This window comes from Acanthaster planci, linkage group LG03 (genome assembly GCF_054643075.1).
Source record: "Acanthaster planci isolate LZ-2023a linkage group LG03, COTS_SCS, whole genome shotgun sequence".
NCBI classification, from domain to species: Eukaryota; Metazoa; Echinodermata; class Asteroidea; order Valvatida; family Acanthasteridae; genus Acanthaster; species Acanthaster planci.
In genome coordinates, this window is record NC_141779.1 from 2,675,234 (window position 1) to 2,690,845 (window position 15,612).

General features: G+C 39.3%; 1 protein-coding gene across 2 annotated transcripts in view; it reads left to right on the plus strand.

The window, feature by feature from the left end:
* Positions 1-15,612, plus strand: part of LOC110986558 (uncharacterized) — a 17,729-nt gene continuing 2,117 nt past the window's right edge. Inside the window, exons 1-4 of one of the 2 annotated variants that reach the window (XM_087134835.1) lie at positions 1-438; positions 1,221-1,293; positions 2,841-2,925; positions 9,441-9,525. In XM_087134835.1, coding sequence (XP_086990961.1) covers positions 2,845-2,925; positions 9,441-9,525 — 166 coding nt within the window. In that variant the 5' untranslated portion in view covers positions 1-438; positions 1,221-1,293; positions 2,841-2,844. Of the gene's footprint in view, positions 439-1,212; positions 1,294-2,840; positions 2,926-9,440; positions 9,526-15,612 lie in introns of those variants that run through there. The other variant, XM_022248516.2, reaches the window with a different exon arrangement.

Genomic DNA, 15,612 nt, shown 5'->3' on the forward strand with positions numbered 1-15,612 from the left:
GTGTCCTGCATGTAATTGACTCTCGTTGAACAACGACAAAGACACACCATACATCCTAATCTGCCATGACTGTCCTGTATGTAGTATCAGCTGTGAAAGCTAGTTCAGTGTCCTGGCTCCTGTACATGTACATGTAGGTTAGTGTCTGACTACTTCAAGAAGCTGATATGTTGGTTGCCATGGTTATGAAGATCTTAGGCAGAGTAACTCATTCCTGAATCTGTCTCTCCAACTCCTGTTTAGTACCATTCTTTGTGTACGAGTATAGTAACCATGGAGATGGACCTCTTGCTCTGTGGTAATAGTCCACGGCTGAGCACCGTAGAGTGGTAGGACTTGACAAAAGCACAGGATAGATTTCCAGATCTTTTTGAGGTTTTCACTTGGAGAAGAGGTGCCCTGTTTTTCTGGGAAAAGAGTTCTTGGACTTTCAAAAAGGTAGGTTTTCTCATTCCATTTCTAACTGAAGTTAATTTAAAAATTGGTAGTCATTTGGTTGCATGATTCACAAAGCATCATTCATTTTTTTTATGTGAACCTGCTAAAAATGTTTTGCCAAGAATAATACCCTAGTCACGAGTACATGTTGATAGGTAATAATCACTACAGTGAAATCACGTTCAGTCCAACCTGACAGGGGTGGGGAAAAATTTAGAGTCATCCAAAATATTTGTTTTATCAGTGCCCTTGATTTGTTGGCAATCTAGTCATGCATGTACATGTACAAGCAGGATTTCACCATTACTTATGGAGTCTTTGGCTGCTTCTTGCTGACTTGAATTTCGCACTTTTAGTCACAATTATCCACTTTTTTGGTCTGATTTAGTATTCTTTGACCCAAAAGAATGTGCTGTATCAATTAAGTATAAATGTTTCCTCCAATTTAAATGATTTTGCTGATACCAGTTATTTGCACTTCCTGAAATCTGGTTGCCCCAATTAGCTTCTTGTTCTGCATGTGGGCTGGCATGAATGAAAGAACTCAAGATTCTTAAAACACAGCTGGGATGATATTGAATATTGTTACTTTTTCTGATATTGGCACAGCCTTAATGAAAATTAGGAACTGGTTCGTGGTCTGATAGTCTCTGCCTTTTTTTGCTATTAGAAAAGGAAATCACATTGATGTATACCCTGATACAAATTTAGCAAGTGGAAGCTTATTTCTTCAATAAAAATTAATAATTGCATTTATTGTTTCTTTGATTCCCCAATCAAAGAGAATCTGCCTTCATAGATGCCTGAAGAGATGCCCAGTCCACTTTGAACAAGAGTTCTTGGACTTCAAAAAAGGTGAGATTTTCATTCTATTAACAGCACCAATGTTGGTCCAATTTCATGAGGTTTTGTTCACGTCTATGCATGTTTTTGACTCCTTACTCCACTCTTCACGTTGGCTTAGGTGGGATTCGAACCTGGGTCACAAGGTTGGAGGGTGAATTGAGTATTACCTGTATTTTATCAATTACTTGCTGCCATTACTGCGGTGTCTCCGTCACTCAGGCGTGCATTCCTAGGCTTGACAAGCAGGTGATTTGGGTTAGCAGTGCACTCCCATTGGTTAATGAGGAGGCATTCAGTGTGCATCTGGGTGTTCAAGAGCGTGGGAACACCGCAGAAATACATGCAGCTCCTGATTCTTGTCACCAGATCGGTCTATACCAAAAATTTCCCCTTGGCTCGTAAACTGTCTGCACACTTTTACCAAACTTTGAAAATATGTTTGAAAAAAGAAACATGGTGTAATTAGGGCTGTTGATGATGACTCCACAGAGTTAATGAAAATCGTACTTGCTAAAGAATAACGGCCAACACTCGACCTGGTCAGTATTAGGCCCCTCCCCCAAATACTTCTGCTTCCAGTTTCCTGATCAACCCTAATTTTGTAGCCTGACCCTAGCATTTTTATCGGCAAGTTAGGAAAATAAAGTTTAAAAAATTCAAAGAAAAATTTCAAATAAATCCTGCTGTCTTTTCTGTCTTTACAAATCACCTCTGAGCAACTTTTTTTGATGTTAAAATGCTTTTATTTATATGTTTCGTCACGTTTGCAACTTTTAAAAAGAAACTGTTGTTATTTTCACGAGTTTGCTTCATGTTTCGCTGTTGCAGCGGTGAAAACGTGCAAAGCTCAATGCACTGAAGCAATGCTGCGCTGGTTCCTGTCCTGCCGCGCCCATGCAAACGAATGCCTGATGGAAATGTGGCAACCAGTTCATACAAATACTGTACATGTAGCTTCATTTCACTGCACCGGCCTACATGTACACGCACACAACCACGCACATACAGCTGCACGTCGAAAAAACATCAATAATTCAATGTTGCAAGAATATTTCTGCAAGTTAATTCACAGACCTTAGACTCTTGTCTCTGTGTGTATTTTCTACACTGTATATTCATAAGTTTAATTTGAGGTTGTTTTGCTCGTACTTGAAACAAGAGTGCTTACACAAAATTTCCTGCTGCGGCACGTGGTTTATTGCCCGCCCGTCTAGAAACATCATGGATGCTAACCACGTGATACACTGACATTGTTGGCCAATTTTGCCGTCGTGATTACCTGACTGCTGTAGCGTTGTGCATAGTGGTGTAAATTATTCATAATTCTTAAGAGTCGTTGACTGTGGACATTTTTACATAGATTAAGGAAAGTTTTTGGGCAGCACAAAATATTGAACCCCCCCAAAAAAGTTCTGACATACCGTCCCTGGTTTTAGTGGCATGTAATCAGAAGCAGAATTTGGAGGGCGCGGGCCTTTTTTTTATGTATGTATGTGTATATGTCCATGTAATTAAGGCACTGAGGCGCATGTACATGTACCGTGATTTTCCCTCAGGTTGATGAGAGACACTGCCTACATGGATGCTTGTAAAAGGGTTGCCTATTCATCAGGAACAGCAGTTGAAAAACCTGCCACAAAGGTAAGACTTTTTATTCTATTTTTGAGTGTCAACTGAATACTAGAGAGCCCATTGTTTGTAGCTCGTGGATCATCATTTCATGAAGCATGTCAACTGAATACTAAAGAGCCCATTGTTTGTAGCTAGTGGATCATCATTTCATGAAGCATGTCAACTGAATACTAGAGAGCCCATTGTTGCTAGCTAGTGGATCATCATTTCATGAAGCATGTCAACTGAATACTAGAGAGCCCATTGTTTGTAGCTAGTCAATCATCATTTCATGAAGCATGTCAACTGAATACTAGAGAGGCCATTGTTTGTAGCTAGTCAATCATCATATCATGAAGCATGTCAACTCAATACTAGAGAGGCCATTGTTGCTAGCTAGTGGATCATCATTTCATGAAGCATGTCAACTGAATACTAGAGAGCCCATTGTTTGTAGCTAATCAATCATCATTTCATGAAGCATGTCAACTGAATACTAGAGAGCCCATTGTTTGTAGCTAGTGGATCATCATTTCATGAAGCATGTCAACTGAATACTAGAGAGCCCATTGTTTGTAGCTCGTGGATCATCATTTCATGAAGCATGTCAACTGAATACTAAAGAGCCCATTGTTTGTAGCTAGTGGATCATCATTTCATGAAGCATGTCAACTGAATACTAGAGAGCCCATTGTTGCTAGCTAGTGGATCATCATTTCATGAAGCATGTCAACTGAATACTAGAGAGCCCATTGTTTGTAGCTAGTCAATCATCATTTCATGAAGCATGTCAACTGAATACTAGAGAGGCCATTGTTTGTAGCTAGTCAATCATCATATCATGAAGCATGTCAACTCAATACTAGAGAGGCCATTGTTGCTAGCTAGTGGATCATCATTTCATGAAGCATGTCAACTGAATACTAGAGAGCCCATTGTTTGTAGCTAATCAATCATCATTTCATGAAGCATGTCAACTGAATACTAGAGAGCCCATTGTTTGTAGCTAGTGGATCATCATTTCATGAAGCATGTCAACTGAATACTAGAGAGCCCATTGTTTGTAGCTAGTGGGTCATCATTTCATGAAGCATGTCAACTGAATACTAGAGAGGCCATTGTTTGTAGCTAGTCAATCATCATTTCATGAAGCATGTCAACTGAATACTAGAGAGGCCATTGTTTGTAGCTAGTCAATCATCATTTCATGAAGCATGTCAACTGAATACTAGAGAGGCCATTGTTGCTAGCTAGTGGATCATCATTTCATGAAGCATGTCAACTGAATACTAGAGAGCCCATTGTTGCTAGCTAGTGGATCATCATTTCATGAAGCATGTCAACTGAATACTAAAGAGCCCATTGTTTGTAGCTAGTGGATCATCATTTCATGAAGCATGTCAACTGAATACTAGAGAGGCCATTGTTGCTAGCTAGTGGATCATCATTTCATGAAGCATGTCAACTGAATACTAGAGAGCCCATTGTTGCTAGCTAGTGGATCATCATTTCATGAAGCATGTCAACTGAATACTAAAGAGCCCATTGTTTGTAGCTAGTGGATCATCATTTCATGAAGCATGTCAACTCAATACTAGAGAGCCCATTGTTTGTAGCTAGTGGATCATCATTTCATGAAGCATGTCAACTGAATACTGGAGAGCCCATTGTTGGTTGCTAGTCAATCATCATTTCATGAAGCATGTCAACTCAATACTAGAGAGCCCATTGTTTGTAGCTAGTGGATCATCATTTCATGAAGCATGTCAACTAAATACTAGAGAGCCTATTGTTGGTTGCTAGTCAATCATCATTTCATGAAGCTTGTCAACTCAATACTAGAGAGCCCATTGTTTGTAGCTAGTCAATCATCATTTCATGATGCATGTCAACTCAATACTAGAGAGGCCATTGTTGCTAGCTAGTGGATCATCATTTCATGAAGCATGTCAACTGAATACTAGAGAGGCCATTGTTGCTAGCTAGTGGATCATCATTTCATGAAGCATGTCAACTGAATACTAGAGAGGCCATTGTTTGTAGTTAGGGGATCTTTTCATGAAGCATGTCTTGCTGCTAGTGTGAAATCTTAAGTCAGACACTATAGGGAATAGAGAAAATATTTCAGTAAATCTGAATTTAGAGTTAAGAAAGGTTCCTGACCCTTGAACAGTCAAGCCAGTCAATTTCATGTAGGGTTCCACTTCCACCTGCCACTATGTACATGAAGGGCCCACATACATGTACATGTAGCTCTGGTGGAGCTGCTTGCGCCACTCACGTGGGTTCTGAACAAAATTAATTATAGCGATGTACTGTACCTTAAAAGGCCAAAACCCCAAAATGGCATTACCTTCAGAAAACTTCGTATGATTAGGTCTGCCAGTCCTTGTTAAGTGTAAGCACTCAGTCAACAAAAACAAGGGTTCCCGATTTTTGTCCACACTTTTTCCACCATTTTTCAAACGGCTCGCTCGAAATCCCACTTCACCAGTGCCACTAGTGATACATGTAGCACACGTGTGGTCGCTGGTCAACACATGTCTGCTTTCTTTGTCGAGTGATCGCCTGATACCAGCTACATGTACCTCATGTATGCACATGTAAATATTTACAGACGTCTAGTCTTCCATCCCAGTCATGACTTGTCAGGAGTTTGTAGACACTTTCCCAAAGGTCAGAATTTTGGAAGACTCCTCTCATGCCAGTGTATCCTTGCAGTAATGATAACAGGTGCACCTCTGCGATAACAACTTACATGTATGGGGGGAGCTTTGTATTGTGTGTACAAAGTGTGAATAAATGTGGAAGCAAAGCTTCCAACTTTAATTATCTTTTCACAACTCAGAGACTAAGAAAAAATTTTCCACTCCAGATGCCCCTTCCGAACTGATCGTTACTCCATTAGCCTTTTACAATAAGAGGGAAAATAAGCGCACACACTACCGCTGCCGCCACTTTATCAGAATTACATGTACATGTTTATGAAGGGAGTAAATACGGTATGTACATGTACTTGGCCAGTCTTACATGTAAACATGCATTTAAGACCAGCTCAGGAGAATGGCTGCAGGCTTTCCTGAGCCAGTCTTGAACATTAGCTGAAAACTGACCAACACATAACCCCCGGTGGTTACTCCCATTCGTAAATATGGGTGCTGTTTTGGTCAGAGAGTCAAAAGAAGTCAATTTAGTTCTGGGTCATTTGAAGTGCGACCTACCTTACCATACCTCATTTGGGGCTGTTCTTCAGTACTTTATTCTAAGAAAAGTTCTATTTGAAGGGAAAAATGTCACTCTCTTTCTGTACAAATTTTGTTCTCTGAAAATTTCTGGAAAAAAAAGTTTGGAACGGTTCGTCGAAAATCAAAACAAAACATTACAGAGTAGTAGGTCAGCCACTTTGTGTGATTCCACATACATGTACTTTCGTCATACTCAACAGTTGCATAAACTCTTGCATCTAATGTCTGTTTGATCAAAAAGACTTTTAGAATTTCCATTCCTTTTTTAATTTTGTTGAAAACCGAACTCATATCTTTTCCTAGTTTTGGATTGCGCATGTTAGTGCATACAAGTTTGTTACTGCAAACTACACATACATGTACATGCGCATAACAGTAAGCTACCTGTAAGTTACGACCATTTCCTTTCTGGAGGATTGCAAGACGTAGAAACCAAACAAAACCAGCCAAGCCTTGGGGATCAGCCGCACCATTGAGAAACCCACCCAATAATAATTTTCTCCTTTACCATTTTGCCAAATACTTTTCGAATTAGACATATCGTTTAATTTATAAGGAAAGTGTCAGGGTTCTTTCACCCACATTTTTGATGAAACCCTCACTATGCCCCACACATATGTCACATTTGAGACAGGCACAGTGGGGGGGGGGTTAAGGGGACTTTGATATCCCCACACTCACACACACAAATATGTAGCCAGCGAGAAATATATACATTGTTAATGGGTCACACAACGCATGAACACATGTACTTAAAGGATCCAGGAAATGAATTTTTCTTAGAATCAATTTTTGTGAATCTCTGTACTTTTCTTCCATGTATGAAGACGGTTTGACATCTTTTTTGATTTAGGTGAACTGAACGGTGCACTTTTTCAAACATTAAAAATTGACCAAGCATTTCTGGACAAGTGAGGGCGTTTTCATGTACATGTAATCCAGGAAGACATGGTTCAGGTTGCATGTTTTCATGTTCAAATTGTGAACCCCAAATTTGCTATCTGGAAACATTTCTGTGAAAAGGATTTTTGCTGGATTATTGCCATATACATGGACCCACACAGCAATACATGTAAATTGCCAAAGAAAATGAAATCTGCCATAGCAGTGGTTAAAAAGATCTAGAATTTTCTGTGCACAAATCAGTACAACATTGAGATTTAGTGCCTTGGATGACATTATACATGTAGTTTTGTTCAGGAATATGCAAATATTCATTAGCATAAAACCAAAAAGCATCAAAATATGGGTTAAAATTGAAAAACAAAAATTTAAAATAAAGTTAATTGAAACCCAAAGATGCAATTTTAAGGGTTTTTAGTAAAATGTATAAAAACATTTCTATTTCCTGGTTCCTTTAACCATGTTTCCTCGGGACCACTTGCTTACGGCAGCATCAGTGTCCCTGTAAGGCCGAGAAAATGGCATCTCAAGTGAAATAAACCAGAGCGATTTTACAATGTACATGTACATCCAATAGACACAAAAGATAGGGTGGACCGTAATAATTGGTTTCTACGTATTCAATCTCCCAGAAAGGAAATAGTTGTAACCTACAGGTTCACGGGCCCGTTCACGACCTTGGAAGGCAGAAAAACAGATGGCCACATTTCAGCCGCCTATGTACCGATAAAATCTGCTTCTCCGATATCAAACATCAAGCAGAGAAGGAGAATTCACGGTTGTTGTCAAAACGTTTGGTCCTCCTTTAAGCCTTTCTGAAAGGAGAAAAGCAGACAGCCACTTTTTGGCTGCCTAATTGATGTCCAAATGTTTCCTCCACATTTCTGCTTTTCTGGAAGCAGAAAAATAGAGAAATGCATTACCACAAAATGTTCGTTCTGCTTTTGAGCTGGCAGAAATGTAGAAAATTAACAAATTATGTGTTACATGTACAAAGATGTAACATCTGCATTCCTACTATTTTGATGGCAGAAAAATGGATGGCCACTTTTCATCCTCCTATCATGGCCGTACTACTTCTTGTGTCAGCCTGGGCTCGATTGAAACCCAAGTGACGTTGGTTTCAATTCAAAGGAATATTGATGATCAGCAATGCTGACATAAAACTAAAAGAGAAGATACTTCCCACACATCACCACATGTACAATGTACATGGTAAGAGTGGCTAATGCCCACATCACACTCTGACAATGATCAGGCAGAACCCATTAAAATGTATAATTTCATTAAAACGTGGCTAGGACGGGATGAAACTAGGAAAATTAGGTGAAAAATTGTTCTCTCCAGATTATACTAGGTTGTTACTGCATTGCCTGCATGTTGTGAAGTTTGCATTACGTTCTCAGCACAATTAGACTGAGCATGAGTCCTGACTCTGCTAAGATGCAGTCGGATTGTTCCATGATGTACAGGACTTCAGTATGATTGTATGACGATGTTTAAGATCATGGTATGATTGCAATACATGTACATTGTTACATATGCCATCTGTGCTGTCACTGTCGCTGTCACTGCAATTTGAAGCTCCCTGTTACGTCATTTTGAACATGCTCAAAATTTGGGCACAACCGTCCCGTCCATGAAGCCCCCTTCCACTTTGTTATCAGTTCCCTTTGAGTTCTTACAACGATATACATGATCTCAAAATGATTGTCCATACTGTGCGTTTTTTTTTGAGGACGTAGATCATGTTTGTGTGTGATGGGAGTTTAACATTTCTGATGCATATACATGTAGTCTATTGACATAGGATATTAGACTATTACTACAACAGCTATGCAGGGATTGAAAAAAAAAAGCTCTGATGACTTTTGAATGTATACAGCTGACGATATAATAGATATTGTGATATTTTCTGGCATTGTCATGGCAGTGGTAAATTTGATATTGGGACAACCATAACAATTGGGGACTAGTTTATGGTCCGATATTACCTTTTTGTGTTTAACAAACTGCATTGATTGTATGTTTATAAATATTTGTTTTCACTTTTTGTTTCTACAAATGCCAGATCTTTCCTTGCCAATGATACACTAAGCCCTCGCATGACATAAACCAAATCAGATTTACCTGGAAGAATTACTACGGACAAAATTAATGAAACTCCAAAGTCAACTTGATATTAACAGTTTCTTATTTCAAAGTTTGTGTGGCGTCACTTTTTCAAACCATAAATTGCTTATTATTTGGGTAGCATCTTCGAAGGCCTATACATTCTGAAGTATTTGTGCTTTGGAAAGATCCGTAAAATTGCAACACAGGCAACAGGAAAGTTTGTTTCTTGTCCACATTTTGAAAATTCATAATTGCACGATTGTTTCTTTGATTCTCCCTCAGGTTAATGAGAGACACCGCCTTCATAAATGTCAACAGAAGGGCTACCCTCTCCATTTTGAACAAGAGTTCTTAGACTTCAAAAAAGGTAAGATTTTCATTCTATTAGTAGCACAAGATTTTCTGGCCAATTTCAAGAGGTTTTGTTCACTTCTGTGTGTATTTTGGGTTCCTCCTTCCACTCCTCGTGTCGGCCAAGGTGGGATTTGAACCCAGGTCACAGGGTTGGAGGTTGAGGTGGGTACCACTCCACCAATCTGGCTCCCTGAACGTCAGACTAATTGGTTCCTAGATTTAAATGTCCTGGCACCGCAACAGTACAATGCCGCTATACTGAATATGGCTTTCCCAAAGTTTTGGGTAAACCAAAATTTCCCTTTTGCTCTCAAATTTTCTGCACATTTTTACGGAAAGTTGAAAATTTGCTTTAAAAGAAAGATTTAAGCACTAAAGTATTGAGTACTGATGAAGATAGATTGAGATTTCAAGAAAAATCTTACTTGCAAAGGAGCAATGGCTAACACAGGCAGCATAGTCACTATCGTTTGTGGGTACATGTGGTTTACATGTACATACTGTACGAATGGCCATGTAAACTGGCTACCCAGTACGTGTAACGCAGGTGTCCTTTATACAAGAAATCTTGCTTTGTATCATTGCTACAAAGGCAAGGATTTCTACATCAAAAAATTCAACCAAGTAGAGAGTATACGCTGTATATGGACGGCTGTAGCCTTTGATTCATAAATTAGCTCCTAGAAATTATCATTAACTTCAGTATTTGTTGGGTTTGATCATTTTGCAACTTTTTAAATGGTCCCAGTCTTTTATACATGTAGTTCCAATGTAGCAGTGGGAACCAGTGTAACCGCCTGCGTGTTGGGATCTATTCTGGCTTCAAAAGGGGTTTTGTGAGGAAACGAAGACCATTTTTCAGAAAAGTAGTGCGTTTGCCAGTTGTCTTGATGGAAGAAATCATTAGGATGAATGTTATGAGCATGAATTTTAGTTCCATACAAGTTACATGTACATAAAAACTGTCGTCGAAGAGCCAAAGGGGGGTTCCCCCATTCAGCCTGAAGTCTGCAGAGAGGGGAACCACGGATAGCACCAGTGCATATTTTAAGGGCTTGATACCGAATACTATCAAGTCTTTGAGTGACGATGATGCCGAATTAAACACTTTACACCCGTACTCCAAGATAGGCTTGATAAGAGCAGTACATACAAGTGATAGAGGGTTTTGCAGTCTGCACCCCTGGTGTTGCCGCAAATAGATATAGTTGGTTATGACATTGTCAGTGTGTGTTTTCCATGTTAGTCTATTGTCGAAGGTGACTCCTGGGAATTTAGCCGGAGGTTGTAGTTGAATCTTCTTGCTGTTGATATTCAAAGAGATGTTGGCTCGTATCTTATTGGTAAAAAGAACAGCAATAGTTTCGGCAATCGATAGCTTAAAACCCCATTTGTTACACCAACTGCTGATGGTGTTGAGGTTGTTTGATTTTCTTTTCTAGATAGATATTTCTGTTCAATTTCCAAAGGGCAATGTCATCTGCATATAAAGTAATGTCATTGACATTGTGAGAAAGATCATTAATAGCAATATTATACAAGAGAGGACTTATAACACTCCCTTGAGGGACACCATTATCCTATATTCTTTCTGCTGAAAGAAACTTGTTGATTTTCACTTGAATTTTCCGATCTGTGAGGAAGTTGTTGATCCATTTGGTATCTCTCCCAGTAATACGTAGGAACTGTAATTTAATCACAATTCCATTTCACCACAACGTAGCGTACGCCTTTTCTACATGTATATCCAGAAGAACGGCAAGAGTGCTCTCTGTATTAGATCTTGCTTTATTGAAGAAGACTCCAGGTTCAGAAAGTGATCCTTGGTGCTCCGGCCCTTTCAAAAACCACTCTTAACTGAGAGAGCAGGTTGTGGATTTCTAACAACCAGGAAAGACGAGAGTTAACCATATGTTCCATGATTTTACATAGAAAAGATGACAGAGCTATAGACCTGTAAGAAGATGGATTGCAAGGGTCTTTGTTAGGTTTAAGAATGGGGATGGGAATTGCATCTTTCCATTGCTTTGGACAGATGGAAGAATGCCAGATTAAGTTAAAGATAATCAGGAGATATTCAAGATTTTAAAGGGGAGGTGTTTGATAACATTGTTGCTGATGCCATCTTTGCCAGGGGAAGTGCATTTTGAAGAATCAGTTGCCTAGTTTAACTCTTCCATGGTGACAGACTTGTTGATGATGTTATCATTGTTTTTGTTAATTATGAATGAATTCTCAGTTTCTTCCTTTGTGGTGATACAAGAGGGGCAGTAGTTGTCATTGCTACTAACTTTGGCAAAACTATTAGCCAGGGCTTCAGCCTTTTCCCCATCGTTGATGATGTCGGTGTCCTCGTAGAGTAGGATGGGAATGCTGTTAGTGACGTAGGATTGATCAATGCATTTGATTTTGTTTCAGATAGTTTTGATGTTGGTTTTAGGGCTTATTCCATTGCAGAAGTTTTCCCAATCTTTCCTTTTGATGTCATTGATGGTTTTCCCTACAATAGCGCAGGTCTTTTTGTAATGTAGCAATGGGAAGGGAGTCTAGTTTTCTCAGGTTTTTTGAGAGCTTCTTTCTTCTCGGCAATTACACTTTTGCACTCATCGATCCACCAGGGTTTGGTAGCTTTATGGTGCTTAGAATTGGTTTGGGGTATGGACTTGGACATGGCAGACTGGAGTTGTTGAGTGAAGTTATTGTATACATTTGTCCCAATCAGCTTTTTTTCAGGGACCATTTGGAATGAAAAACTGACGGATTAGAGTAGATAGAGTGGTTAAGCCCAATAATGGGACAGTAGTCTCTGCCCCAAGTATCGTCAAGAACATACCAGTTACTCTTAGCAGCCAGCCGCGGTGTCATGAAAGTGACGTCAATACCGGAAAGTTTGTTGTGAGAAGTATCAATTCTTGTACCTTCACCAGAGTTGATGCATACTATGTTAGTATCTTCCAGCAGATCTTCAACAATCTGTCCATTATGGTCCAAAGTGGAGCTGCCCCATAAAGCATTATGACTGTTTAAATCTCCAAATTATACAGGGATTGTCGCATCTGTTCAGGATTTCTGTGAGAGAAGACAAGTCAGGAGTTTGGCAGGGATTATAGATATTGACAATGTTGATTTTATGTTTATCAGTGTTGTAAAATGCACCTACTTGAAACTCAATTTGTTTGTTTGACTGAGCAATACATTTAAAAGCAGTTCCACGTTTGACAAAGACAGCACATCCTCTGCCTCCTTGTTTGAGGTCAGTAATTTCCCCGTCACAGCGTTAGCCATGGACGTTAAAGATCTTACTTTTTAAAATTAAGCGAGGTTTCTTGTATGCAAATGATATCCGGTTTGTGGATCCAGGACTTAATAGAGCTTTTAAATGCTTTGTTGTGAGAAGTAAAAGACTGGGCATTCCATTGCAAGATGAGAACCATATTGTAATAAGAAAACTCACTGAAGTGTAAGGGTACATGAGAAATGATTTGTTTTCCTTAGATGTTAGTGTTTCAAATGTCAACTGTGGATAGTTCCATCGAAAGCTGGTCAGGAACGGGCTCTTTGTCCTTCTTTTGATTTGATTTGGGGCCTTTAGATGGAGTTTCTTGTCTGCTTTGTCGTCTACTATGAGCGATGGTCGCAGGGTCTGGAATATGTGAGATACCAGTAAAAGTATTTTGACTGGGTGTGGTTCTGTCCGAGCCACTGTAGACATTACTGTAAGTTATTACTCATTTTCTGGATTGTTAATGGATTTGAGGTTCAGGTTTAGATTGTCTTTGGGCCAGGCTGATAAGTTTGACAAGCGTAGACCGAGGCTGGGCCTCATCCCAAAAGCTAGGTTTTCCATTGGATTTCTGCTTCGACATTTGATCCCATAACATGCCTTTTCAGATTCAGACTCATCATCGGTCATTTCTAGATCTGATAGATTATCTCAGAAATTACCTGATGTCTCTTATACTGCATAGAGCCAACCTTTCATGTGACAATCCCTAAAAGTGCACACTCGATCTTACCGATAGATCACCGGTTTCGTGTGCAACCGTTGAATTTCGCACTAGATAACGAGTGACAGTTAGATATGTCCGGTCACTTCGGCGTCTCCCAGCAGAAAAAAAATGTACAAGCTTAAACATTGAATTTACATATATACATTTACTGATCCTAATCCCGAGTGATGTACATGTATCAAGGATCAGTTTTGACCTCACATGAATTGGAATTGCATAGAGACATCACAGCTTCAATGGCAAGCCATTTTTGTACTACATTTTCTTTTCCAAATGGGAGCTACACAGATCTCTCTGACTGATAATTTGTCAATTCTCAATGTTGGTACCAGTATTGTTTTTGAATCAGGATAAAACGGCATTTCTCTTGGCATTGTATTCCATCATCAGTGACATGATGATTTGTGATCCTGGGGATCCTTTGTCAGTTTGAACATTAAGCACTACATGTACCTGTATTTACAAAGTCCATTCTGGAAACATTTTCTCCCAATGTGTGTCAGTAAACGGGGAAAAGCCCTCTGCTCTATTAAAAACAAATTTGGTCAAAGTGCATGAGATCAAAAGAAATCAGTATGGTTCCATTCATTATGAGCTGTACAAATTGTGCGATACATTAGGCTACCATCCACCATTCTTAGTCGAAGACGTAAGTGGCAAAACATCCGACAACAGAAGGGTAATAATGGTTCTTTTCATGAATGCCATCAAGGAAGTATCCATGTGAAGTGACCGCTATTTCTAGTGCCCGTTTCAGCCTTTTTAAGTCCAATTCATGGTACGACATTCTAAAGTAGGCACCTCCCGGTGCATACGTCGTACAAGTTGGACCCTGAAGTACAAACTGGACATGGTCGGAAAGGAGCTTTGATTTACTTTTCATTAATTTGAACCATAAACATCATGAGGATTGCGAACTGTAGAAAACTGAACATTTTGAGAGTTGTAAGGTTTGAGAGTTTTAACTTTTTGGATTTAGTCAAATTTGCGTATCTTTGCGGACAGTATTTTTCATCATTCCGTTTCATTGAATACCTCATTATCCAATTTCTTTTCGGTTGTTTTTAATAAGTTTTGGAGTTTTCTTTGCTCCGAAAAGTTTAGAAAGCTATTAGTTTGAAACTGATCAGCTTTTGTTTTGTTTTGTGAAGTAAATGTAGGTCCAGATGTGTACCTTCCGACACCCAAAAATGTATGTCCGACACTAACATAATCCATGCTTTTTCTGAAAGTCACAATCAGATAAAAACATGTCTTATGTTAAAACAGTCAACCTGCAGATAATGAAAAAAAAAAAAGTAACACTGGTCCCTCACTTGCACATCCAGTGCCAAGAACATAATCTGCTGAGTCATGCTGTGTGTTCTGCCTGACGCAGTATGAAAACTTGTATGGACTTGTGACTATTAATTAAATTAAGCCATCAATTTTTACAGTATTTTTCCTTTCGCGAGAATTAAATGGACATCTTTCTGACCAATACTTAGTCAATTCTTAAACTGATATTCTTTTTCAACCATTTAGCAATGTGTTCTGTGAAGTCATTATTTTGTACATGTAATCCTGTGATTCGATCTTTGCCCTGTTTACTATTTAAAGCCACATTCACACTGAACTAAAAATTGTAAAAGGTTATCGTGACTGCTTGTTAACATTCCATCATGGCTTTTCTTCCATGCATCCGCAAAAAGATGACTCAGACCTTGCAGCGTCGTGCTTTCAGAATATCATGAGAGCACCCTCCGATTGACCTTATAATCCTACACCCAGATATGGCCTCTGGAAAGCGTACCATTCTTTTTCCTTCAATCACTGCGAAGTTATTCAGAACTCTCTCAGTTGATTTGTTGGCCAAACCTGGCAATTGCACAGTGTGACGTGTGTCTCAATCTTTCAATCGAGCGGTCCTCATCGTTGTCGTTGCTGGTCATAGAGCTGTAGACACAAGCGTTTCATATTGCTCCACTGAAAAGAAACTCCAAATCATTTCCTGGGTGTTCTCCATCTTATTGATTGATATTACAAATACCACAAATCGATAAATGACCGAAGCAGGGCTCATCATGTCGCACATTTTCCAATGTTGACGT